General features: G+C 40.6%; 1 protein-coding gene across 2 annotated transcripts; it reads right to left on the bottom strand.

Moving 5' to 3' along the window:
- Window positions 1-2,003: 2,003 nt before the first annotated feature.
- IKBIP (IKBKB interacting protein) lies at window positions 2,004-27,678 on the bottom strand. Of its 2 annotated transcripts, none has more exons than XM_074941848.1 (4): window positions 27,515-27,678; window positions 22,887-23,113; window positions 20,135-20,252; window positions 2,004-4,176 (listed from the first exon to the last, which is right to left on the bottom strand). In XM_074941848.1, the coding sequence occupies exons 2-4, from the start codon at window positions 23,072-23,074 to the stop codon at window positions 3,421-3,423; spliced, it is 1,062 nt and encodes a 353-aa protein (XP_074797949.1). In that variant the 5' UTR covers window positions 23,075-23,113; window positions 27,515-27,678; the 3' UTR covers window positions 2,004-3,420. The 2 variants fall into 2 exon arrangements, with proteins under 2 accessions (XP_074797949.1, XP_074797948.1); XM_074941847.1 differs by lacking the exon at window positions 2,004-4,176 and adding an exon at window positions 14,784-16,773.
- Between the last annotated feature and the right edge of the window lie 74 nt (window positions 27,679-27,752).

Below are 27,752 nucleotides of genomic sequence, written 5' to 3'. Positions count from 1 at the left end.
CGCATTTGTTTTGTCCTTTATTCTCACTCTCTTGAGTTTTAGTGATGGAAATAGGTTTATTTTGTAGTTCTACTCAGTTGTTACAGGTTTGAATGACCCAAGAAGCAGAGGTGCTCTTATACGTAACCTAATTAAATGCTGGAGTCATTAAGACAGTATTAGTTGAAAACAGCTCCTTGAACACCCAGAACCATTCTCCAGCAGGAACATTAACCATGACAGATACCTCTTCCCTAGACACTAGTATTCACCATTTCATTATTATACCTGGTTGAACTCATAATATTCCCACTGTTGTCTCCCTGCAGAGAGCTTGCTCTTCTGCCCAGATTGTTGCCTATGTCCTGTGTCCCCCCTGGATCTATCAGGCTGGAGCTCCTGAGCCTCTTTATTTTCCACTTACCATCTTCAATGAGCAAATATCAAAATGTTCAGATAAGCATCTCAGCAGTTGGCTGACTTGTCAATATTCCTTCAACTAGGCCCAAATGAACTTCTAATTTTTCATCATGACCATACAATTTCCCACACTGCAATCTGTACATATACTACAAGATAAGGGACTGTGTAAATATATTTGGTCTAGAATGAATTTATCAGTTTGAATAATATCTCTATGCTGTTGATATATCTCATGTGGCCTGTGAAACTCTGGCTTTGAAATCCTTCTCATCACCCACCTGAGCCAGCTTATTCAGGGCCTGTAGAAGAGTCCCCAGTGTATTAATTTTGCACTCACTTTATAGCTTAGGTCAGGGGTGGCCAACCTGACGCTGAAAAGGAGCTAGAATTTACCAAAGTGCATTGCCAAACAGCCACACTAATGCATCAGCAGCCCCCCCTCCACTTCCAGCGCCTCCCACCCACTACCAATCAGCGCCTTCCCGCACCTCCCGATCAGTTGTTTCCTGGCATGCAGGAGGCTCTGGCGGGGAGGAGCAAGGACATGGCAGACTCAGGGAAGGGGTGGAGTGGGGGCAGGGCCTGTGGCAGGGGCAGAGGTTGAGCAGTGAGCACCCCCCAGCACATTGGAAAGTTGGCTCCAGCCCCAGAGTTGGTGCCTATACAAGGAGCCACATATTAACTTCTGAAGAGCCACATATGGCTCCAGAGCCACAGGTTGGCCACCCCTGGCTTAGGTTGTAAGGTCTTTTGGGTATGGGTTGCACTTTTGGGGTGTGTACGGTGCCTAGCATATTGGAGATACTACTAGAATACAAATGATGACATAAGTCTGAGGAAGAGATCATGGCCTTTGGAATAAGTACTACTGACTGCCATAAGACTGTATACATGAAAAAGCCTGATTAAAATATAATAGAACATGTATATATGGCAGATTCTAAGCAGTCCTTTGCTTTGAGTAACCACCTGACAAAATTATCATAGCTTCTAATATTTTGATCAACCTTTAGTTAAAGATCAGTTCTACTAAGCAACCTGTTTTTCTTTCAGAAAGTCACAACACAGGTTTCCCTATACACTTGCTGCTGCCACCCCACTTCTGATGACTGTTAGGAATTTTCTTGATCTTCACAAACATAACTTGCTCCAGCTAATGTGGGTAGTAGATATCCAATTTTAATTTCCTGTTGGGAGCAATGACCTTTTTCTTTTGGTATGACTCCTCATAGAGTGATTGCCTTAAATACATTTTTAAAAAATCTTAAAATTCCTTTAAGACTTTGGTGCCCTCCAGAGGCGAGAATAGTGGCTTTCACAAGGTGGTGATTTCTACATATATGATTGGTTTTATAGAGGAGAGAACCTAACGCTGCACAAGAAATCCACAGATTTCAAAATTAAACAAACCCAGGTATTTTATATTTTTACCTGTTGTTTCAAGGATATTTTAGATAGCAAGTGCTTTGATCCTATGTGTGTTAGTTCTAGCAATGAAATTTTTTTGATTGGAGTGGGTCAAAGTATGAAAACCTTTATTTCAAAATAATTTATTGTATGACTTTAGGAAAAATAAACCAACTTATTTAGACTATTATTTGAAGACAAGATAAGAGATGCAGAGTAGTGGGGAGGTACCAGTGAAAGAGGAAAAAGCTTGATGGAGCAACCAGAGGGGAAGGGACAGGGAATAAAAAAGACAGAGCCAATGGAAAGAGGATGAAAAGAGAGGAGAGTGACTGGAAATTTTCAACACATCCGTATATAGTAACTTCAAAAAAAGTCAACTAGCACTTACTAACTGCTAAACAATAAAGTTCTGGGGGCCTTAGCATTCCCTAAGACTTCTGGCTGTGTGGTCTTACAAGAATTTTCTCAACAGCTGTACCTTACCTCTCTCAATCTATTTCCTTCATAATCACTGCTGTTCTTGTACCATGACTTTTTATTTTCTCGCTGCTGGTACATCTATTTGCATTCTCTTGTCTTTAGGACACCACACCTCTTCCATCTCTTACTCTTACCTGCCCCTCTCAAATCTCAGTGGCTCTATAAATGCTTCTCTCTTACCAGAGCAATATCACATTGGATGGGGTCTGTTCTGATGTTTCTGAGCCTAGACAACAACTCCTTCTGTGCTAACTTTGGTCTTCACTCTAGCACTTTACAGATCAAGTGCATGCAGGGGACAAATGAAGTGCAGAGGCACCTCAGACAGGGGACCCAAAAACATTGGACTGAGGGCTCTCTGCTAGGGTTAGTACCTCTTTCAGGACACTGTCCCTACATAGGGTTCTCTTTGCTGTAGAAAGAAATCCTAGAACTCCACTCTGTTGTGACTACAGTCCTGAATAAAGGATTCCATTTAGTTTGATAAAAATAATACTTTGCATTTAACATGGAAAACTTTTGACCATCTTCCCTTTTCAGAGAGAATACTATTTCTGGCCATTACTCCTTTCTATATCCATAATACACTGATAGATTTAAAATAAAAATGAAACCCCAGACACTTTTGGAAAATCTTGGGGTTGGTATTTATTTAAGAGGAACATCAAATGAAGCTGCAGTTTTGTGAACTTGTGTTTAAGCCTGAATCTGGAATCCACAATTTTATCCCTGACTTCAAAGCAGTAGGGAAGGCTGAAGACCCACTTGTCAATTTGCAGGCCTACCTGAGCCAAGAAAGCAAACTTGTAGGTAAGAACAAAAATAGCAATTACATAGTTTACATTTTTAAAATTATATAAAAATATTCTACTTTAGTTATACAAAACAAATAGTTCATGAAAAAAAACCCTGCTTTGCTAATGATGAACCTGATCTGGGTCCCTCTGATGTAAATGGCACTTTTGTCACTCTTCGAAAGGAGGATTGACCTCCAAAGTTGTTTCAGTATGCTTTGAAAAGAAGCCTTTAAATTACACCTCCCTTTCAGTGTTTTAGTACAAGCCTTGATTAGATTATCGCTCTTCAAATGCTACTGTGTTCTAGGCAATCTATAGTTTCAGAAAGTAATTAATTCATATCTAAAATCTTGGTTATTTCATCTTTCATATCCTTGATCTCAGTCTGAACTGTAGTTAAATTGGACAGTTTTTCATTCAAGAAAACAATTTCTTTCTCTCTTTGTAATATATCATCAACCAACCTTCCTATTCTTAATGTTAGCTCATTTATCATTGGTTCCAAACGGGCAAAGTCCTTCTTTAAGTTGTACACCTTGGGTTTTAAATCGTTTGCAAAAGTAACTGTCTTCAGAACTTTTGCTCTGTTACTTTCCAGATTTAAAAGCCTATCTGAATGTTTATTGAAATCACCTCTCAAGTCAGACAATGTGATTTTAATCTGTTCAATTCTTTTTGAGTTATCAGAGGCAAAACTTCGTAGCTTTGCAGTACGGTCAATGCTACTTGTAAGTACATCACCTATATTTTGTACTGTCTTCTTTTCAGCTTTATCTACTTTATCTTCTAGTGCTTGCAGAGAATCAGTCAATGAGGTCACATCTGACACTAGACCTGAAATGCGTCTTATGTCAGTTTTTACTGTTGCAATCTTTAGAGATACATCTTTTGCTACAGAAGCTGTATTCTGCTCAACTTTTACAACTGCATGAAAAAGAGTTGTTAAGTTCTCCTGCAGTTCTTCTTTTTTTTGAATTATGCTCTTAGACCATGTTTTCATGCTGTAGAGACCCTCTTGTAGATGTTTAACATGAGAAATTATTTGAAGAGCTTCCAGTTGTTCCATTAAGTCTTGAGTCTTTTCACACTAGAGGGAGATACAAATAAAAGTATTTCACAAGATAAGCACGATTTTAACTAATAAGTTCAGGTCAAAACTACAGTTAAGTTTCACTGAAATATCTTTCTTAATTAACAACGATGGATCCATGAACCTGGGTCTTTAGAGAACAGTATTTCTGCAACAATGCATGTGTCCCAGACTTCCACTGATTAACTCAGTTTTTCCACGTAAGTATAGGCAACAGGCTCATATGCATCACTAGAATCTTCTTTTACTGTTATAACATAGATTTGTAATTTTTTAAGGCTGGAAGGGACCAGTATGTTTTTCTGCTCTAACCTCCAGCATAGCATGGGTCACAGAACTTCACCTAGTAATTTCTGCATTAAGCCCATAACTTCTGTTTGAACTATAGCATATCTTTTAGAAAGACATTGACTTAAAATAATTAATTGTGATTCATGAATTTTCTGTAAAGGAACTCTTTCCTGTTTTTACTAGAGCAAACAGCATAAAAATTCTTTTGAGTATTTATTACATTCACATAACAAAAAGAAACAGACAGAAAATAGAAAGACTTGGAATTGAAAAGTTAAATGATTATTCATTTGGGGCAAATTTTTAAACTATATTCAGCAAAATCCTTCAGAGGGAAAACATAGTTTAAACAGTTTCCTGCTCTTACTAAAAGTTATCTTAATGAGAGAAGATTCAATCCACTCTTAGGTTTTGTCTTAACAGATTTTTTTAAAAGATCTATTCCTGCTCTTCAGACAAACATGCAAAGATGAGACAAGAGAGGAGAACCTTCTGCCTGATATGGCTTCATTTATGTGTGAGGCAGGATACAGTATGCAGACATGTTGATTACAAACAGGTATACTTTAGTCTGGAGACTATGACTTCGTTCTCCAGTCCAAGAGGAAATCCAGTTGGCATGCTCTGGTCTCCTCCCACTGGTTTTTTTTTCATGCTGAAAAAAGGCCAGTTGCTATCGGAGCATGTCATGCTGCTTATAATGGTGAAATCATAAAGTTAAATTAATTCCAAAAGTGGCAAAGTTTGGAAACAATTAGAAAGAAGGCAAAAGGAAGACAAGAGAGAACAGAATTGATATCATGTAACACAAGGAAGCGTTGGAGCAGAAATTTCTTGGGAAATGACCTAGTGTCTATGGTCTAGCACCTTGACTGGTCTGTTTGCAGCCTGGGTATAATACATCAAAATGGGATCGGTCTTTTAAAAAGGTAACAAAATATATCCCCCCAATATTACAGTGTATCAGTAGAAAATGGCTATCTATTATGCAACTGAAACAATATGCACTTTATAGTGAATCTTTATCAAGGTGATTTACTATATGTCAATTTTTCTATTGGCCATCTCTTTCAAAAATGTAAAAATGGACAAGATATCATGTATGTCAGACTCTTATTTATGGGCTCAGTGGAGTATTGGTTTTAAAAAAGAGCTGTGTCCCCTTAATGCTCATAGTTGTACAAAAGGATGATTGCATTTTTGATTTTTTTATTTTATTTTGATTACACAAATCCCAGTGTGTAGTTCTCCAGTCTGATCTAAATAAATCTGTGAAGCTTACATTTCTGCATTGAAAATAATGGTGGCTACACTGTTCATGTAACTTCGGCACATCTCTCTGGCTCCAGTAAGCTGCCAGTGCAGCTCTTTGTGTGCATATATTTTAAAGTACATGTGCATTAGTATTTTGTAGTACAAGTTATGTAGATTGTCGAAGGAACAGAAAGTTGTTGATGGCACAACACTGTGTATACAGCAATGTAAAATTGATTAACTGACAAAGAATGAAGGTGTCTGTTCTAAAGGAGTAACGCAGATTGGAAGACAACAGTAAACATTTATAGAAGTTGATCTTAAGACCATACTTCAGGTAGGGCGCGGACATCCCATTACTGCTATGAACGAGTATTTTGTTTTCAAACTTGCATCACATTCTATTATACCCTTATGGAGCTGACATTGAAAATTAAGACTATCTTTCTCGTCTGTAAGTTCTTGTATGTTCCTTGTCTGTAAAAGCACACTGTTGGGGTTATATGAGTTATAATGATGATTACATTTGAGGCACACCAGAGCTGAATTTTGTTGCAAGCTGGAAATTCTGCAACTTGGATTGCACAGGAAAACATTCAAATAGGTTTTTATTGAATTAAAAATTAAAATCATAAATTAGAGATTGTAATTTTTATCTAATTTAATTATTGTGATTTTTAGTGGATATGGGCCCCATGTATAATTCTGTCTGCCAACTACTTCTTGATTCAGCTTACTTTTTTAGCACTGATGCTGACATTGTTTTTAACTTTATTTTTAATTATATCCACATTTATTATCTTGTTCAACAGCTGCTTGTGTGATAAAACCCCAAACTGAAATTTACAGACTGAACTACCCCCTTTTTTGGTTCTTTATATTAAATTGATCAGATTTATAGGACACGGTTAATTTTTAGTGAACCCATGCCAGTGAGTATTACACTACTTCATCCCTAATAAACTATTTAATGTACTTTTCTTCCTGGGACAAAAGTCTAGTTTATCTGGCTGTAATTACTATCTCATTTTCACAAATTCATACTTAGCAGACAGAAAAGGCCTAGTGTGAAATCCTGGCCTCATGGAAGTCAATGGCAAAACTCCTATTGATTCAGTGCAGGCAGAATTTCATCTCTAGTCAAGAACCTTGGTCATCCTCTGTGAACGTAGGATCATTTGGTATAGCCTGTGATTCTCAGACTTTAGATTTTCGGGCAACTCGAAAATTTTGTTTACTAGACTAAGAACTCTGTAACACCCAGTGCCCACTACTTTCTGTTCAACTATGTATTCTAGTCTGCAATGGAATTTGGGTTGATCCAAACCTACAGTCTAAAGATGCTGAAAATGTGATTTCAGTCCTTACTCTTGTTAACCAAAAATAATTATATGAAAGAGAAAATTCTAAGTTGAAAAAACCAAACTTATGAAAAGTATTAAAACTTGTGTTTAATTGCAAAAATTCTTTCCCATAAAATGTTAAACAAGAGAAGAGCAATCTAGATAGCTTCAACAAAAAAACTTAAAAAACAGACTCCAACGAGAGACTGCTGAATTGGAATTAATTTGCAAACTGGATACAATTAACTTAGGCTTGAATAAAGACTGGAGTGGATGGGTCATTACACAAAGTAAAACTATTTCCCCATGTTTATTCCCCCCCCCCCCCACTGGTCCTCAGACGTTCTTGTCAACTGCTGGAAATGGCCCACCTTGATTATCACTACAAAAGGTTCCCATCCCCCCCTCCCGGTAATAGCTCACCTTACCTGATCACTCTCTTTACAGTGTGTACGGTAACACCCATGTTTCATGTTCTCTGTGTATATAAATCTCCCCACTGTATTTTCCACTGAATGCATCCGATGAAGTGAGCTGTAGCTCATGAAAGCTTATGCTCAAATAAATTTGTTAGTCTCTAAGGTGCCACAAGTCCTCCTTTTCTTTTAGATATCCCGAGTCTTAAATCAGGAGTAGCCAAAATGTTGTTTGTAGCCCCAGTGTGTGAACACTTTGGGTATGTCTACTCTGCAATTAAAAACCTGCAGTGGGCCCATGCCAGTTGAAACAGGCTTGCGGGGCTCAGGCTAAGGCACTGTTTAATTGCAGTCTGGGACCCTACCCCATACTGGGGTCCTAGAGCCTGGGCTCCAGCCCATGCCCACACTGCAATTAAACACCCCTTTAGCCTGAACCCTGCAAGCCTGAGTCAGCTGGCATGGGCCAGCTTAGGTGTTTAATTGCAGTGTAGACATACCTTTGAGTTTTAAAATTCAGCCTCTAGCTGCCCTCAACTTCAATATAGAAGAGAGGCCTTTACATGCTACAAATCCCAGTGTGTAGTTCTCCAGTTTGATCTAAATAAATCTGTGAAGGTTACATTTCTGCATTGAAAATAACGGTGGCTACACTGTTCATGTAACTTTGGCACATCTCTCTGGCTGCAGCAATCTGCCAGTGCAGCTCTTGATTGGGCAAAGTTTGAACAGTCTTGCCTTAAACACCTCCTGGTAGCTGAGATTATATATTAATTGTGTTTTGACTTTGGAATACAATAGTTTATATTGGAAATCACATAATTTCTTTAGGCCTACCAGTGTACCATTAAAAAAAAATGATTTATTTATAATGGAAGTTAGATCCCGTGTGTGATTAGCACCAAGTTCAGTTGCCTTACACAAGGACTAAAACCTGGCAATACTGACATGAAAAGGGGTTAATAGACGAATTTCTTTTAAAATTAATGAAGGAAATATAAATGTCTTGGAATTAACTTTTTAATTTTTGTTTTTCATGAAAAGTTGGATCCCTATTGTTCAGCAATAAATTTAAGTAATAAAGGGTAGGAAAAATCAGTGACAAAAATAGTCTGAGAGAGTTGGGCAGGTGTAAATGGGAAAGGGAGATTCTGGGGGAAGATGTGTCAGATTTCCTGAGAAGGAAATGCTAGCAAACTCACAGAAACTGAAACAATGGAAGGTTACTAACAGTAATGCTGTACTCAGGTTGAGAAGCATCTTAACTCCACAACTAGTCCTACAGACTTCAGTGAGACTATTCATGCAAAATGGTGCTATTAAATGTGAATAAGGGTATCACAATTTGTCAGAATGATATTAAGAATGTCAACAGTAAAGTGTGGAGTGAGGAGGCCACTTGCATGTGGCCGAGGAAAGGAAGAAGAGACAAATTTAAAGACCAACTGTTGTATAATCCATTAACACACATAAAATCTCAATGGAGAGGAGGGGGTATTTTAGCAAAAGTGGTATGGTATTCTGCATTGCAATCTGGCGTTTTCGGAGATCACCTGTCACCAGAAGAGGGGACCATGTTCTTCTCTCATTTATACTGGTGGAATACTACTGAGTTTAAGGTGCTTGTAATTATGTAGTTCAGAGGAGAATCTGGCCCAGCATATAGAAATTGTGTTAAATATACATAATTTATTACCAGTAATCCAGAAGTTCTGCTGTCAGTTTAAACTCAAAGCACTGTCCTTGCAAGGACCCTTGGATTTTGGGTCAGCACCTAACTGTATTAGGGTTTTCTACATTGAGAATAATTATACTATCTATGGTTCAATGGAAGTGAAGTGTGTACGTGTCTAATCTCTCTCTCAAACACACACTTCCACTGAGGCATAAATATTAGGGCTGTCAAGTGATAAAAAATTAGTCGCCATTAATCACACGATTAAAAAAGTTAATTGCGATTAATTGCACTGTTAATAATAAAATACCATTTATTTAAATAGTTTTGGATATTTTCTACATTTTCAAATATATTGATTTCAATTACAACACAGAATACAAAGTGTACAGTGCTCGCTTTATATTTATTTGATTACAAATATTTGCACTGTAAAAAAACATTTTTCAATTCACCTAACAAGTACTGTAGTGCAATCTCTTTATCATGAAAGTTGAACTTACAAAGGTAGAATTATGTACAAAAACTTACTGCATTCAAAAATAAAACAATGTAAAATTTTAGTGCCTACAAGTCCACTCAGTCCTCCTTCTTGTTCAGCCAGTCACTAAGACAAACAAGTTTGTTTACAGTTGCAGGAGATAATGCTGCCCACTTCTTGTTTACAATATCACCTGAAAGTGAAAACAGGCGTTCGCCTGGCACTGTTGTAGCTGGCATTGCAAAATATTTATGTGCCAGATGCACTAAAGATTCATATGTCCCTTCATGTTTCAACCACCGTTCCAGAGGACATGTGTCCATGCTGATAACCGGTTCTGCTCGATAACAATCCAAAGCAGTGTGGACTGATGCATGTTCATTTTCATCATCTGAGTCAGATGCCCCCAGCAGAAAGGTTGATTTTCTTTTTTGGTGGTTCAGGTTCTGTAGTTTTTGCATGGAGTGTTGCTCTTTTAAGTCCTGGTCTACAGTATGCGGTTATTTCGGAATTAGCCGAGTTACCTCAAAATAAAGCTGATTCCGTCCACACGACCAAACCAGTTTTTTCGATTTAAAGGGCTCTTTACTCTGATTTCTGTACTCCACCTCAGCAGGTGGAGTAGCGCTAAAATCAAGATCGCAGTTCCGGGTTACAGGTACTGTGGACGCAATTCGACGATATTGGCCTCTGGGAGCTATCCCAGAATGCTTCCCTGTGACCGCTCTGGACAACACTCTGAACTCCGATGCACTAGCCAGGTAGGCAGTAAAAGCCCCGGGAACTTTTGAATTTCCTGTTTGGTCACCATCAACACAGGTGACCATCAGTACAGTCCACCATCACAGGCGACCATGCAGACTTCATCATCACAAGAGACCACGCAGTCCCGGATTCGCAGAGGAGCTCCAGCATGGTCCGAACGGGAGGTACTGGATCTCATTGCATTTTGGGGAGACAAATCTGTTACGGCAGAACTACGTTCCAAAAAAAAGAAATGCAAATACGTACGCTAAAGTCTCTGGGGCCATGACGGAAAGAGGCTACTCCAGGGACACAGAGCAGTGTCATACAAAAATCAAGTTGCTCAGACAAGCATACCAAAAAGCCATGGGGGGGGGGAGGGGACGGGTGCTCTGGGTCACAGCCCCATACATGCTGCTTCTACTGTGAGCTGCATGCAATTATGGGGGGTGACACCACCACTATCCCACCACTGTCCTTGGACACCTACAAGGGGGGAGTAGCACGGAGCAAGGAGGGTGAGTTTTTGAAGGACGAAGAGGAGGAGGAGGAGGAGGACAGTGCACAAGTGGGGAATCTGTTTTCCCCCCTAGTCAGGAACTATTCTTAACGCTGGAGCCAGTAGCCTCCCCCCACTCCCAAAGCATGCTCCCGGACCATGACCCTGGAGAAGGCACTTCTGGTGAGAGAGAGATTGATCGGAGCCATGTGTTGTGGGGAGGGGGGGAAACCCAGCCGTGCTGGGCTGTTCACGTTTAGTTTAAAGGGCTCATCCCTGCTCAGAGCCTCATCAGAGCCCCGCGGGGTGTGTGTGTGTGTGTGTGTTGGGGGGGGGGAGGGTGTTGTGTGAAGCGATCATCCCAGAGAGCCCGCAGGCTGCCTGCAAGCTGAATTCTGTTGCCTGCCCCATTGTGATGGCTTACTCACACCAAAGTGGCAGGCACTTCAGTATAAGAGGCAAAATGAGACCTTGTACAGAAAGAACATGTGCTGTGTACTATGAATTGCCTGTTTCACTGAGAAACAGTGTCCCCTTTGTTCTCTAAAATGTATCTTTTAAAATACTACCCTCCCTTTTTTTCCTCCCGCAGCAGGTGCAAATGTTTCAACGCAGCCCCTATCTACTCCGTCCCAGAGGCTGGTCCAGATTAGAAGGAGGAAAAACCAAACTCGGGACGACATGTTTGCCGAGCTTATGCAGTCCTCCCGCACTGATAGGGCCCAATTGAATGTGTGGAGGCAAAGAATTGCGGAGTTGCATAAAGCGTTACATGAATACGAAGAGAGGAGGGACGTGCACGATGAGAGCAGGCAGGATGCTATGGTCAAGCTCATGGGGGAGCAAACTGACATGCTCCACTGTATGGTGGATCTAATGCGGGAAAGGCTGCAGCCCCTGAATAACCGCCCTCCCTCCTCCCCAAGTTCCATAGCCTCCTCACCCAGATGCCCAAGAACACGGAGGGGGAGGGAGGAGGCTGCTGGGACTCACACAGTCAACCCCAGAGGTTTGCACAAGCAGCAGAAAGCTGGCATACCCTAAATTTTGATTTAGTTTCTGGACTTGTCCTTCCCTCCTCCTCCACCCCCCTAGCCCAATACCCCCCCTCCCCCATCTAGCTTCCGATTTCTCTCAATGTTTTGTGCAACAAATAATAAAGAACGTGTTTTTAAACAACTGTGACTTTATTTCCTTTCATATATATATAGGGGGCGGGTAACTTTAAGAGAAACAAACACAACTGTCACACCCTACCCTGGCCAGTCATGAAACTGGCTTTCAAAGCGTCTCTGATGTGCTGCGCGCCCTGCTGCGCTCTTCTAATCGCCCTGTTGTCTGGCTGTGTGAAACTGGCCACCAGGCGAGTTGCCTCAACCTCCCACCCCACCATAAATGTCTCCCCCTTACTCTCACAGATATTGTAAAGCACACAACAAGCAGCAATTACAATTGGAATATTGGTTGTGCTGAGATCTAACCGACTCAGTAAACTGCGCCAGCGCGCTTTCAAATGTCCAAACACACATTCTACCACCATTCTGCACTTGCTCAGCCTATAGTTGAACTGCTCCTTACTACGGTCCAGGGTGCCTGTGTATGGCCTCATGAGCCATGGCATTAAGGGGTAAGTTGGGTCCCTGAGGATAACTATAGGCATTTCAACATCCCCAACAGTAATTTTCTGGTCTGGGAAATAAGTTCCTTCCTGCAGCTGTTCAAACAGACCAGAGTTCCTGAAGATGTGAGCATCATGCACCTTTCCCGGCCATCCCACGTTGATGTCAGTGAAACACCCCTTGTGATCCACCACTGCTTGCAGCACCATGGAAAAGTACCCCTTGCGGTTTATGTACTGGCCACCCTGGTGTTCCGGGGCCAAGATACGGATATGCGTTCCATCTATCGCCCCGCTGCAGTTAGGGAAGCCCAGCGCATTAAAGCCATCCACAATGGTCTGCACATTTCCCAAAGTCACTTTGATAGCAGCTGGTCAATGATTGCATTAGCTACTTGCAGCACAGCAGCCCCCACTGTAGATTTCCCCACTCCAAACTCATTCCCGACTGACTGGTAGCTGTCGGGCGTTGCAAGCTTCCATAGGGCTATGGCCACTTGCTTCTCAACTGTGAGGGCTGCTCTCATTTTGGTGTCTTTGCACTTCCAGGGCAGGGGACAGCAAGTCACAAAGTTCCATGAAAGTGGCCCTACGCATACGAAAGTTTCTCAGCCACTGGGAATCATCCCATACCTGCAACACTATGCGGTCCCACCAGTCTGTGCTTGTTTCTCGGGTCCAGGATCGGCGTTCCATGGCATGAACCTGGCCCAACACCACGAGGACCTCCCAATCGCCACATGCCATGCCTTCTGTGTCCATGTCCTCCTCAGTATAATAATCACGCTGTTGTCGCTTCCTCGTCCAGTTTTGCAGGTACTGCACATACTGCTGGATAATGTGCAAGGTATTTACAATGGTCAAAACTGCAGCGGAGATCTGATTGGGCTCCATGGCTATGGCGCCTGCACAAGTAATCCTGGAAAAAAGGCGCGAAATGTAGGAGAGCAGAGTGGCAGCGGAAGCTGTGCTGTTCGGTTCATGGTAGCAGAACAAAGGCGGAAAATGGTTGTCTTCTGTGGCTTTCACGGAGGTGGGAGCCCAGGACAGATAACATGGAGAAGCTCGGAAGTGTGGCAATAGCGGGAGAGCAGAGTTGGCAGTGGAAGTTGTGCTGTTCGGTTCATGGTAGACGAGCAGAGTTGGCAGCAGAAGCGTTTGATGAGGAAGAGAAAGAGTAGATAGTAGAGATTACACAGGAAGATGAGAGAAAATGAGAGGTGGATTCATAGTAGCAGGAGAGCAGCAGTGCACCGTCTGCTGAAAGCAGTATGCCAAAAAGGCGCAAAACGATTGTCTGACGTAGGTTTCTGATGACACACACCCAAAAACACCCGCAAGAATGTTTTTGCCCCATCGTGCACTGGGAAATTAACCCAGAATTCCAATGGGCCGCGGGGACTACAGGAACTGTGGGATAGCTACTCAGAGTGCACCACTCCGACATTTAATGCTAGCCTCGGTACTGTGGATGCAATCTGCCGAATTCACCCGCTTTGATGGGGACACAGAAGACCGAATGTATAAAATAGATTCCGAAAATTCAAATAGAATCATTTCGTACTGTAGACGTACCCTTAAGACTTCTGAAAGCATGCTCCACACCATGTCCATCTCAGATATTAGAAGGCACTTCAGATTCTTAAACCTTGGGTCGAGTGATGTAGCGATCTTTAGAAATGTCACATTAGTACCTTCTTTGCGTTTGTCAAATCTGCAGTGAAAGTGTTCTTAAAATGAACAGCACATGCTGGGTCATCATCCGAGAATGCTATAACATGAAATATATGGCAGAATGTGGGTAAAACAGAGTAGGAGACATACAATTCTCCCCCAAGGAGTTCAGTCACAAATTTAATTAATGCATTATTTTTTTAAATGAGCATCATCAGCACAGAAGCATGTCATCTGGAATGGTGGCCGAAGCATGAAGAGGCATAGGAATGTTTAGCATAACTGGCACGTAAATACCTTGCAATGCCGGCTACAAAAGTGCCATGCGAATGCCTGTTCTCACTTTCAGGTGACACTGTGAACAAGAAGTGGGCAGCATTATCTCCCATAAATGTAAACAAACTTGTTTGTCTTAGCAATTGGCTGAACAAGATGTAGGACCGAGTGGAGTTGTAGACTCTAAAGTTTTACATTGTTTTATTTTTGAGTGTAGTTATGTAACAAAAAAAAATCTACATTTGTAAGTTGCATTTACACAATAAAGAGATTGTACTATGGTACTTGTATGAAGTGAACTGAAAAATACTATTTATTTTGTTTGCCATTTTTACAGTACAAATATTTGTAATAAAAAGTAATAATATAAAGTGAGCACTGTCAACTTTGTATATTGTGTTGTAATTGAAATCAATATATTTAGAAATGATAGGAGAACATCCAAAATATTTAATAAATTTCAATTGGTATTTTATTCTTTAACAGTGTGAGTAAAACTGTGATTAATCACGATTAATTTTTTAAATTGCGATTAATTTTTTTGAGTTAATTGCATGAGTTAATTGCGATTAAATCAACAGCCCTAATACATATTACAATTATTGGCAGTAGAGAAAACCGTAACATAGTTAGGTGCAGACCCAAAATCTAAGGGTCCTTGTAACGACAGTGCTTTCTGAATTTAAACTGACATCAGAAGAAAACTTTTGGATTATTCCAGTAAGTAAAATTGATCACAATTACAGCTCTTTTGGGGGCATGTGTGTACACTACTAGGATCTCCTGTATGGAATAATATGGATGGACTCCTGGTCAAATTCTCTGCTCTCAGTACACCAGTGTAAATCTGGAATAATTCCATTACATTAACCAAGAACAGACTTTTGTCCCCACAAAAGAGGGGTAAATTGTGATCTAATTTTATTGAATGGAACCAAATATATGAAACTGTTGTTTGTTATAGTCAATATGGTATGTTAGAATCAGACTACAATTCATAGAACCTGCTCAGAAACAGGTTTTTAATTTTTCATATATTATAATGTAGCTAATACAGAAGCATGAAATATAACTTTGCAAAAAGCTATAATTAGAAAAAATGAATGAATATAAATTTAAATACAGAATATTGTGCTTAAAATTCTGATTTAACATCCAGATGTTCTTGCATCTAAATACTTTGGTTCAAATTTCATTTTAATGAAAAAGAACTTCATGGACATTCAAGATAATCATTATAAAATACATGAAAAAGAGTCTGTCTGTTCCCCCATTACATTTGCTTTTTTTTCTCTCTAGTATAGTTTAGGCATGTAAGGTCTGATCCAATGTTAATAAAAAGCAATGACAAGACCCCTGCTATTTTAAAAGTTTGTTGGACTAGTGGTGTTTGGTTATCGTTTGTTTATAAACACATTAACATAACTGAGCTATAAATATTGTCCATATTGTCAAGTAATATACATAAATTAAAATGAGCCTGAATTCACTGATCATCACCCTCACTCTGTTCATTTTCTAGATTGTATTCTAAAGGTACTACTTCTCTTGTAGTTGAAGATACTGTAATGTCATATACTTTTTCTTTTAAAACAATTATTTCATTTTGCAGTTTTAATATGCTGTTGTCATACTGCATGCTTTCAAGAACGTTTTGCATTTCCATTATATTTGACACTGTTTTTAGCATCTCATCTTCCATAGTAAACATCTGTACTGTCAAGTCTTCCATTTTTTTCTCTATACCTATCAGCTCACTTGATACTCTAAGAATGGACTGAATGGCATTTTCAATTGTTGGTAAGTGGGTCTTGCATTCCTCAATTTTCGGTTCATAGTCTGTAAGCTTCTGACTCAAATCTATGTCTCTAGCTAACAAGATATTCTGTTCTTCTTCTAATTTTTCAACTGTCTTTGTATCCAACTCCAGCTGCTGTTCAACTCTAGAAAGCTCATCTTCTTCCTGTCTTTTTAATGTTTTAATATTTCTTATTGTACTGTCTTCTAAATCTTTTAATCTTTCCGAAAGAGACTTCATATTTTGATCAGCAGTATTTATATGGGTCGTAACTTCAGTATGTATGAACTTTGCTTCAGATTTTAAACTACTAGTGTTTGCATTCATTTCATCCAGGCTTCTTTTCCAGGAGTCCATGACATTTTGGAATGTCTCATTAATGCTTTGCATCTTTTCAGAGAACGTCTGCTCACTGTTCTGAATGTCCTGTATGATGTTACGGAGAGTGGACACTTCCTGCTCAAAATGGGTCATCATAGAGATGGATGAGGTAGCTTCCTGCAGGATACTTTCGGAAGACTCAAGCTGCATTTGTAACACAAAACAATGTCCATGTCTACTTAATATTAGACTGGAAGAGCACTTATATTTATACAACTGGGAGTACAATATATACATAAGGCTCAGCCAGTCTCTTGGAGAAAGCCCATGATGTCATACATATTCTAGACATATAAAAAAATTGAGCACTTTATTGACTTGATACACATTTCCAATCTTCCTATTTAGTTTAATAATTTATGTTTAAAATATTATTGTTCCAATTTATTCTGGCATGTGAAAGCTATAAAGAGAATTTCTAGGGCAGTTTTCACACATGTATTGTTATTTAGGAATGAGTAACTCTAGTCAATTTGTTACTTAGAACCAGAGTTATTAAATTCAAGTCACCTTGACCTCAGTTTCTATTTATAAAAAATGAACTGCCATAACTTATTGCTGTAAAAATATTGAGCAAAAAACTTAGATCAAATACCTTCAAAATACAAATCAAATATCGCGACCTAGAATTAAATCATACAATTAAGAGTATTACCAGAAGACCAAATGATACAGGGCTAGATCACCAGTCTAGTGTCTCCACAATGCACTACCATATAGGGAACCGGACACTGGGTTACATATTAGTGGTTCTTCACTGTGTGAGCTAGCAGGAGATGTGAGCACTAAGAAAACAACACACTAAATTCAGGCAGAAGACAGGGTGAATTTTGCCACTGACTTCAATGGGTTCCACAATTTCAGTCAGGGAGTACAGGAGAGCTTTGATCTTTGATCACAAATGAGCTGGAAGAGCACAAATGAAGCTGGAAAGGGAGCATCTTTTTGCTACCAAGGAGGTGCACTATAAGCATATATATTTATTTAAGCAATTATGCAGCTTAGTATTTTCAGATTCTTATTAATTCTAAACTTTTAGTGTGTTAGAAAATGGTGCTTATTTACTTAGATAAAGAATTTTGTACCCATGATTTCTTTCAAGCTGCATTAGGATGTTAACTGGAATTTAACTGAACACACAACAGCATACAAATTTTATTTTTATTACACAAACAAGCCCTTAATACAGTACAATACCTATTGTGATATATTTATAAACTTGACGTCAAAAGTTAGATGTTTTTCCTGACTCTCTTTATACAGAAAAGCAGTTTTTAACTCAAAGTTTTTGATAGAGGCTCATGGATTTAGCATGTTTATTTTTTATTTAAATGTTATAAAAGATTATAAGGTTAGGCCTAACATATTTCATATTAAATTCAGATTTAATTTTAAACAGGTTAATTTTTTAAAAAGAAACTTACTATAATTTAAAAAACAAAATAAAATGATCCAATTTAAATTAAAAAACCCATTTTTAAAAAATCATTGATTTTTATCCATCCTGCACACAAGAGGGAATTCCAAGTTTGCAGTCAGCTCTCTAGACTGAAGTGTACAGAGATTCAAATTGCATCCTATTTGACTGTCAACATTATAAGATCAATGCTAAAATGGCACTATAGGCACTTGGTTTGCTATGCTTTCATCATCATCTCTACCATACAGGAAATGATCTTGGAGTAAAACTAACTTTTCTAACAGACAACACAACACTATGAAAGGAAAAGAACACATTGCTGCAAATCAGCAGTGTGATAAATGAGAGGGGAGATAGCTCCCTTTTGTGGACACCCAGCCAGCCAGTTGGCTATGGAATCCCTCTTGGTGGTTGTTCTCTGCTTGTAAAGGGTTAACCAGCCCACAGGTAAAAGGAAAGGAGAGGGCACCTTACCAAAAGGGCCAATGGGAGGGCTAAAACTTTTAAAAATTGGGAAAAAACTTCCCTTTGTCTGTGTGTTGTGCTTCTCCGGGAAAGAGGGGAACAGGGAGCAGTTATGCTGTGAGAAGCTGAAAGCCAGGTATGAAAAACCATCAGATCATACCTAGAGATTGCTTATCTGAAACCCCAGATATATAAGTAAATTAAGGAATGTCTAGGAAGATGCGATTAGGTTTATTTCTGTTTATTTCTTATTGGCTTGTGGACTCCTCTGTGCTAACCCCAAATGTTTTTGTTTTGCTTGTTTGTAACCTTCGCTGGACCTCAAGAAGGTGATGTTTAATTTTTGTAAGTGGGTTCTTTAAATCTAGCAAAAGCCTAAGTTCCAGATGTATTTTCTTTCTTTTTGTTTTTAATAAAATTTACCTTTTTTTAAGAACAGGATTAGATATTTGGCGTCCTAAGAGGTTTGTGCATATGTTGTTTAATTAGCTGGGGCAACAGCTAATTTCCTTTGTTTTCTTTCTCAGCTTTTCCCGGGTGTGTGTGGGTGTGTGTGTGAAAGGGCTTGAGGGTACCCCCCACAGGAAGGAATTCCCAAGTGCACCTTTCTGATTTTAAGGGTTTTTTTTACACTTGGGTGGTGGTAGCATCTACGCATCCAAGGTCAGAGAGAAGCTGTAACCTTGGGAGTTTAATACAAGCCTGGAGCGGCCAGTATTAATTTTTTTAATCCTTGCGGGCCCCCACCTTCTGCACTCACAGTGTCAGAGTGGGGAATCAGCCTGGACAAGCAGTTTTAAGATTTTAAATTAGCAGTATAGAAGACATAGACTGAAGTGGGAGCAAGACCAATTTACCATACAAGAATTTCTACCAAATTTCTTTAAAACAATATGTAGCTGAACTATATTGAGAATTAAACTTCTAAACTGAGCCATATGAATTCAAGGGAGGACTTAAGTTTCTGGAAAAGAAACATTAGGATCCAGTTACTTAATATGCATGGTTAATGGATGCACAAATTTAAGCCCCAAATTTGACATACTTTAAGATTATAATCATCTGGTGAATGATGTCATACATATTCTAGACATTAAAAAAAATTCAGCACTTTATTGCTATGAAATTACACATGAAAATAGTACTGAAGGTCCTGAAGAGATCAACAATGAAAAACAAAAATATAAGTAAAGGGAATCATTTTCAAGTAGCTATTTCGGACAAGGTGAAATACTGGCCTTACTGAAGTTGATGGGAGTTATGCAGTTGACATCAATGACGGCAGAATTTCCTTAGCAATGTTAGTATCTCTTTATAAGCATCCACTTGTCGGCATGCTTTTACTTACATAAGTGATATTAAGCAACATAGTCTTATGAGTTTAGAACAGAACAGAAGCCAGATCTGATGGCCAACCAGATGTCCCATTAACTCCCAATTAGATGACTGAATAAACATTTTTAAATGGTCTAATTTCAGAGATATAAAATTGTAATTCTGGTTATCTAAAAATGTCCATAATCTCAAAACACATTTATTAACTTTGACTAAGTCAATATGAATTAATACATTTTAGCTAATGTTCAATATAAGTTCTCAAATTAAAATTCCAATGATTACCTTTTCAGAAATTAAGTTAACTTTATTTTCCATATCCTGGCATTTTCCAGTTTCCAGCTGTAATAAATGATACTTTTTTTCCATGTGAGCAAGTTGGCCTGACTGCTGAAATAGGAACCTGCAAATCATGAAAAAATTAGTGAATATAATTGGTATGCATTAAATGTTTTAGGCCTTGATCCTGCAAGGAGCACCACATGAGTGTAGGATTATACCTTCACACAGCTCCTTGCATGATCAGAGCCTTAGAAAAGAGCCAGGCTTATTTAATTAGTTTGGTCTGTTTTCATATTGAAGTTATAGACTACCAAAATAAGGAAATAGACAAAAAATAATAATTTGCATTTAAAGTGAGAGAGAGTGTGTATACGTGTGTATGTTCTACTCAATTAGCTATCACAAACCTACATAACTGCTTCATTGTGACCTAATGTACATATGTGGGACAAAAAGTACCCACAAAAAGTAAAGGAAGCCCTTAGTGAAAATTACTTTTTTAAATGGTTAGCTGATTAGAAGGCCAAGTTAAACAAAACAAGATAATTTGGCCTTTCTTCCCAGACTTCTCACAACCATATGTGGGAGCTCTGAATTAGGAAGGGCCAAGCTAGCTCTAATTTTGCGTTAATTTTAGCCATTGCTATTGTGTTGTGGGAACGGTTGTATTGCTGCCGCCTGTGATGTACCTGTTCTGTGGAGAAATAGACTTTATTCTCCAGGCTCTCAGTCCAGCACCTCTTTCAAGCATTACATTTATTTTAAACAACAAAAAATGTAGTTAAAATTATCTTTTTTGGTAGGTTTCAGGGTTGCCAGTTCTGTCAACAACTTAAACATATAGTAATAAAGCGAGTTTGACAGAATGTACCCGTGTCCACACCCTACACACTGTTGTAATAATCTTAGTACAAAGGAGGTTTTGTGAGGTATCTGAAAACTCATAATGTGCTGGTCAATGTAGTCCTGATAAAATGTGTGACAACATCGTTTATACTATTTTCCTGTATAATGTTATTGACACATGTTCCAAACCACAGCAGAAGCTGGCAAACAGGTCTGTCTCAAACAAAAGAATATGTGCTCTCCTTAATTAGCATTTAAGCAGTAAACAGAGTCATCAAGCAGGAAGGGAGACAAAGTGAGTACAAACAGGTGGGAAAATCAGCAGGGATTATCCTTACATATGCACTCTGGGCTTGTCATCACATACAGCACTGCAGCTGTGCTGATATAGGCCATCGTGCAGACACTATCTATGCCAAAGGGAGAGCTTCTCCTGTCAGCACAGGAACTCTACCTTCCTGAGAGGTGGTAGCTTTGTTGACAGGAGAAGCCCTCAGCGTTGCACCCTGAGCAACGTAGTTATACTGACAAGTCTGTAGTGAAGGCCAAGCCTCTGTCTCCTGAATCTCAGCTGGAAGTATTTTCCAGGAGGACTGACACTATGAAAAGGAGAAATAAATGCCACAAAGGGACCCCCTCCTCTCTCTCTCGATTCACAGCACAAGAAGGGACAAAGGAAGCAGCCATTAAAGAGAAGAAGGTATCCTGGCCTAAGAAGTTTGGCCAGTAAGACTGTGGAGGGCACGTGGTGAGAAAAACTTTGCTTTGAATTTAACCTAGTTTGTTAAGCTGGGCATCAGTTGTGTTTTTTATTTTTCTTGTAACCACTTCTGACTTTTATGCTTCATTACTTGGATTCACTTAAAATCTCTCTCTTTGTAGTTAATGGTTTCAGAGTAACAGCCGTGTTAGTCTGTATTCGCAAAAAGAAAAGGAGGACTTGTGGCACCTTAGAGACTAACCAATTTATTTGAGCATGAGCTTTCGTGAGCTACAGCTCACTTCATCGGATGCATACTGTGGAAATTGCAGAAGACATTATATACACAGACACCATGAAACAATACCTCCTCCCACCCCACTCTCCTGCTGGTAATAGCTTATCTAAAGTGATCATCAAGTTGGGCCATTTCCAGCACAAATCCAGGTTTTCTCACCCTCTGCCCCCCCACAGACAAACTCACTCTCTTGCTGGTAATAGCCCATCCAAAGTGACCACTCTCTTCACAATGTGTATGAAATGGCCCACCTTGATTGGGTGAAATTCTTGTCCCAGTGAAGTAAATGGGAGTTTTGCAATAGACTTCACTGGGGCAAGTCTTTCACCCATAGACTTTAGGGCCTAAAATTTTTGGTGTAGCTAGAACATATCTATTAGAAAGACATCCAATTTTGATTTAAAGAATTCAAATGGTGATGAATCCACCACATCCTTAGATAAGTTATTCCAATGATTAATTATCTTCACTGTAAATAAAATAAAATAAAATAGTGCCTTATTTCTAAGCCGAATTTCCAGCTTTGCCTTCCTACCATTGGATATTTTTATGTCTTTGCCTGCTAGATTAAAGAACCCTGCACTACTGGAAATCTTATCCCTGTGTAGGTACTTAGAGATCATGATCAAGTAACCTCTTAACCTTCTCTTTGTTCAGATAAATAGATTGAGTTTCTGTAGTCTCCCACTGTAAGACAGGTTTTCCAGACCTCTAATCATTCTGGTGGCTCTTTTGTGAGCTCTTTCCATTTTGTCAACATCTTTTTTAAACTGTGAACACCAGAACTGCACACTATTCTACTAATGTCGTATATAGTGGATTCCATTGTATATGACATGGAGGAAACCAGAAAGAGTAAAATTGAAAGTGTGAAACTGACTGTATCCAGTTACCTTTAGAGGATCGCTTACCAGGTGAGCAGTAGACAAGCAACAAGGCAAAGCAGGTTTAAGACTGTCCGTGAGTCTATCCAAAAGGAATTCTGACTATTACTGCTGCTCCTGGGACCTGAGATCATTCCATAATTGCTCTGCTTTTGTGGATCTTCGTTGTGCTTTGGTGAAGGAACAGCTTTCTTTCTTTGCTTCATGTCAGACATTTTAAGAAAGTCTTTAGGAAACAGAAACCAACCAGAGATCTAGCAGAAGAAAGCAAAATGAGTTATGTTTAGTCCCTTCCAAGTTAACACAGAGACTTCCCAAAATATGCAGTTAGGCAATTGCACTAAAAATTAACTGCTTGCTGTTGATGTCTACCACATCGATGTTTATTCAGTTACAGTAATCATTTTCAAGAAAATGTCACGATAACTATTCGTTTTTCCATTACATAGCTATCCCCTTCCATACTTTCGGAATAGCAGAAATTGTCTAATTTTCCACAGCACTAAGACTATAGATTTAATTTCTTTTAAAAAAATTAAAACTTGGGTTCTACATAAGCTGATGGCAATTGTCCAGGAAAACTTTTAACTCCTTCAGGCTGCATAGGCATCTAGAGTTTTCAAGATGTTCTTAAGATTACTGTACATAAAAGAGATTAGAAGACATTTTATTTTTTTTAAGACAGCACTGTTTAATCAGTTTCACTATTTCACGTTTGATCAACTAATCTGTTGCTTTACTATACTTTGAGTCTTTCACACAGCAAAAGGGGAGAATACACATTTAAGACATAGAAAATATGGGATTGTGAATCATCTTGGAGTCTAATTTAGGAATATTTCTATTATAACTTTTTAAATATGTCCACCCATAAAGCCAGGTTCATTATTTACTGTATAGTCCTGGGGGCATTCTGTGCCAAAAATTTAAAAATTCTGCATACAATATTTTATAATTCTGCAAATTTTATTTGTCAAAATAACACTACATAATCACACCAGTTTCAATTATTTTGGTAATTTATTTCAAAATACCTGTCAGCAAGTATGTCTATAACAATACAGACACACACAAAAATTCCCCCAGGAGTAAAGAGTTAAAGAAACCCCTATGACACCCAGTTCCTGTTTCTCTGCCCCCTCCCCCCGGTATCTGGCCCAGCCAGGGGGCCAGATACCCACAACCTCTCCCCCCGAGAGCCCAGTGTAACACTGCACCTCATATTCTTCACAGTAATATTATTATGATATGATTAAGACATAATGATAATGTATTTTATGCAAGATAGGTCATGTGAGATATCATTGGAAAGGATATGATTTACTGAATATGATTATCCCATTTGTATGCATGTATCATTTTTGTATCTGAAGTTAGGAATATTTACTATCTGTATTACAAATGTGTTTACACCTGGGGAACGCCAGCTAGGCAAAAGATGCTCAGTCTAGATCAGTGGTTCTCCAACTTTTGTACTGGTGACCACTTCCACATAGCATGCCTCTGAGTGCAACCCCCCTTATAAATTAAAAAACACTTTTTTGTATATTTAACACCATTATAAATCCTGGAATCAAAGTGGGGTTTGGGGTGGAGGCTGGCAGCTCGCGACCCCCCATGTAATAACCTTGCGACCCCCTGAGGGGTCCCAACCCCCAATTTGAGAACCCCTGGTCTAGATGGCTGGCTGGGAAGGGCCCATTCAGGTTGATGAGCCATTAGGGGAAAACAATAGACCTTAGAAGAAGCTTATCTCCTGGGGTGGGGTGGGGAGAGGAGATGTCTTCCTGTGGATGCTAAAATGGCCTCCAAGCAATGGTTTCTGTGGCACTACAGGGGCATGTAACCAGGTCACCTGGTACTGGACTCCATCTTGGAATACCAGTGTTTTAGAGCTGTCTGGCATGGGAACCAAGCTTTGAGACAAAGGGTTCCTGCCATATGCAAAAGTTATTTAAGGCAGGGGAGTGACATCATCATGGTTCTTCACTGACTCCCTGCACCAAAGAGACTCTGGGAAATACAGGAGGAACAAGGACTGACCTGGGGGGGAAGTGCTAGACCCAGGCTAAAGGGATTTTTAGCCTGTGAAAGGAACACCTTGGGTTTTTAAGCTGTAAGCAAGTGCAACTGGCCCCTTAAGAATATCTGCAGCCTGCTTGAATCATCATTACGGCTACATTTTAGTCATGGGTATTTTTAGTAAAAGTCATGGACAGGTCACGGACAGTAAACAAAAATTCACAGCCCGTGACCTGTCGATGACTTTTACTATTTACCCCAAAGTAAAACTTGGGCGGGGGAGCCACAGGTGCTCTGGGGGCGAGGGCGGTCCGAGGGCGCCATGGGTGCTGGCCCAGGCCCCCCACTGGTGCTGGTGGGGAGAGAGGGGCAGGCAGCAGCGTGTGACCCAGGACCCCCTCTGGTGCTTGGGCGGGCCACGGTGCACGGCCCGGAAGTGGGACCCCTGCTGGTGCTTGGTGGGAGGGTTGTCAGGGCTGGCAGGGGCTCCCTACCCGGCTCCGCGTCCCTGCAGCTCCTAGGCAGTGGAGGGGTCTGGGGGCTCCGCACGCTGCTCCTGCGAGAAGCACCAGCCATGCAGCTCCCATTGTCAAGAACTGCAGCCAATGGGAGCTGCGGGGCGGGGTCTGCAGGCACAGGCAGTGCATGGAGCCCCCTGGCCCCTCTGCCGCATAGGAGCTGCAGAGACACGCTAGTGGAGCCCCCCACGCCGAGGTAAGAGCCCAGATACTCGCATCCCCTTCCCCCCCAGAGCCCAGCCATCTGTCCATCCCCCCATCCCCGAGCACAGGGATCCAGAGGGAGAAACAGCCTGATGCTTGATCCCAGGCTTGCATGGAGTTTTCTGTAGGCTGCCCTCTCCTTCCCGCAGGGCATGCTGGCAACTGCAGCTGCCAGGAACCCTCTAGCTCCCTCCCCCCAGTAGTGTCTTCTATGTGTGAGCTGGACTCTGCTGGGTCCAGTGGCCCCTAGCTGCACTGCAGCCCATTTTTGTTGGGGAAAGGAAACTCTGCACACCCATAGTTATGTCTCTATTTAACAGGGTGTGACACTTTACCATATTACAAAATGAGCATCATTTCATCTGTGACTTATTGTTTCTAATTATTTTATTAAATTGAGTGAATTACACATTTAACAGACCTGACAGTCAAAAAAAAAATTGGACAGTGTGCACTTTTTTTTTTTCTGCAGGTGGGTGTATTTTGGAGTATCAAATAAATGGTAACCAAATATCTATTTGTTCTCCATTTTTCTGGGTATATAACTGGTGCATTAATATTTCCATATTTTCTTTATTTTTTGAGTCATTCCCCTAGAACTGGACTATTTTTCTTTTTCCAATGAGAAGCTATTAGTAGTGTAGTAGCTACTAGCAGATGAGAGTTTAATTCTTCATTTCCCTTTGTGCGACTGTTTATTTAAAACATTGGTTTAGAAATAAGTCACCTTTTTAAAGTCCAATATCTCAGATCTTCTGGGGGGCTAAAGGCAAGCCTCATTGGGTTCAGGCAGGAAGCTGACAATCCCTACTTTCCAATGCAACAAAACTCATGTTTCTAGACTTTCAGGATCATGACGTATTAAAACAGTCACACTTTTAAATCTAGAAAAACTCAGCAAATGACCCAGAACTGACTCATATCAATCATGGAGTTTGGCTTGGGGTTATTTTTAGGAGACAATTTCATGTCTGGGGAGAAGAAAAGGATTATCTGGCAAGTTGAAAGAAAAAGATTGTCTGAAGCAGTTTGGAATATAAGAATAAATCCAAGGGAAATGGACTAGTGGGTGAAAAGCAGGTGAAGTGAGCAAAGATGCATGATAAATACATTTATTACATAGTTTTGCAATTTATCATAGGGCTATCCCCTCCAAGTGTGTTTATACCTACAGCTCCCATCCTGTCCAGAGAGCTGTGTGCCTGGAGTCCACCACTGCACCGCTACAGGGCCCAAAATGAAGTCAATGGGGCTCTGCAAATTTCTCTTTGCAGGACTGAGACCGAAATCCACATCCATAAATAAATATAAACATTCTACAGCTATACAGATATTTACTTGCTTCGTTCGGTACTTCTTAAGGACTAAGTCCATCAGAAATATGAAGCTTAAAAATAAATGTTTGTGAGTTACACAAATGCAAAGAAGTGTCTGAGCGTGTGGAGCATGAAGAAAAAAAAATCCCCTCGCTCTGCACAAACATGTCAGAACCGATTTTCTTTAAACTTGTACAAAGTCGCTTTGGGCAGAGCCCGGGCAGAGCCCCAGAGAATTCGAACCAAACGGAATTTCGGAAGGAAAGTGAAAAGCGACAACATCTTTTAAGACAAAACCCACCCCCCGGCTTTAAGGATAGCGACGGCCTCACGGTAATGCCGGGGGGGAAACCATCAGCCCCACAAAGCCATTCCCCGGCGGAGGCTCTTCTACTGAACGATGCCCCGCAGTCCCGCGACACCCCACTGGGCTCTCCCATCAGCAGCCCATCCCTCCTTCCCCCAGCTCCCCCCTGGCCCCACAAGGCCACCCCCCGCCGTCCCGTGCCCCCACCCCGATCTCCTCCTCCCCCCTTCGAGCGCCCTCACCGCCCAGTCCCCCCGGACTCGTCCCCACCGCTCCCTTCCGCCGTACCCCGATCTCCCGGATCCCCGTTATCCTCTGGCTCGCGAGGGCCGGGCGCGGGACAGTCCAGCTCAAACAAACTGCTGTCCTGGGCACGCGCCCCCGGCGGCGGTTGCGGCTCCCCGCAGCCCCGGGCGCGCCACGTCAGGCGCGTGCCCGCCGCTCGCGCTCTCGGCTACGGCACTGGGCGCGTCTGCGCCCGCGCGAGCCCCCAGCGGCTAGGGAAAGGGGTGGAGCCTGCCGCTTT

Source organism: Natator depressus, chromosome 1, assembly GCF_965152275.1.
Source record: "Natator depressus isolate rNatDep1 chromosome 1, rNatDep2.hap1, whole genome shotgun sequence".
Taxonomy (NCBI): domain Eukaryota; kingdom Metazoa; phylum Chordata; order Testudines; family Cheloniidae; genus Natator; species Natator depressus.
Note: the sequence above shows the minus strand (reverse complement) of the source record. Positions and strands in the feature narration are given on the sequence as shown.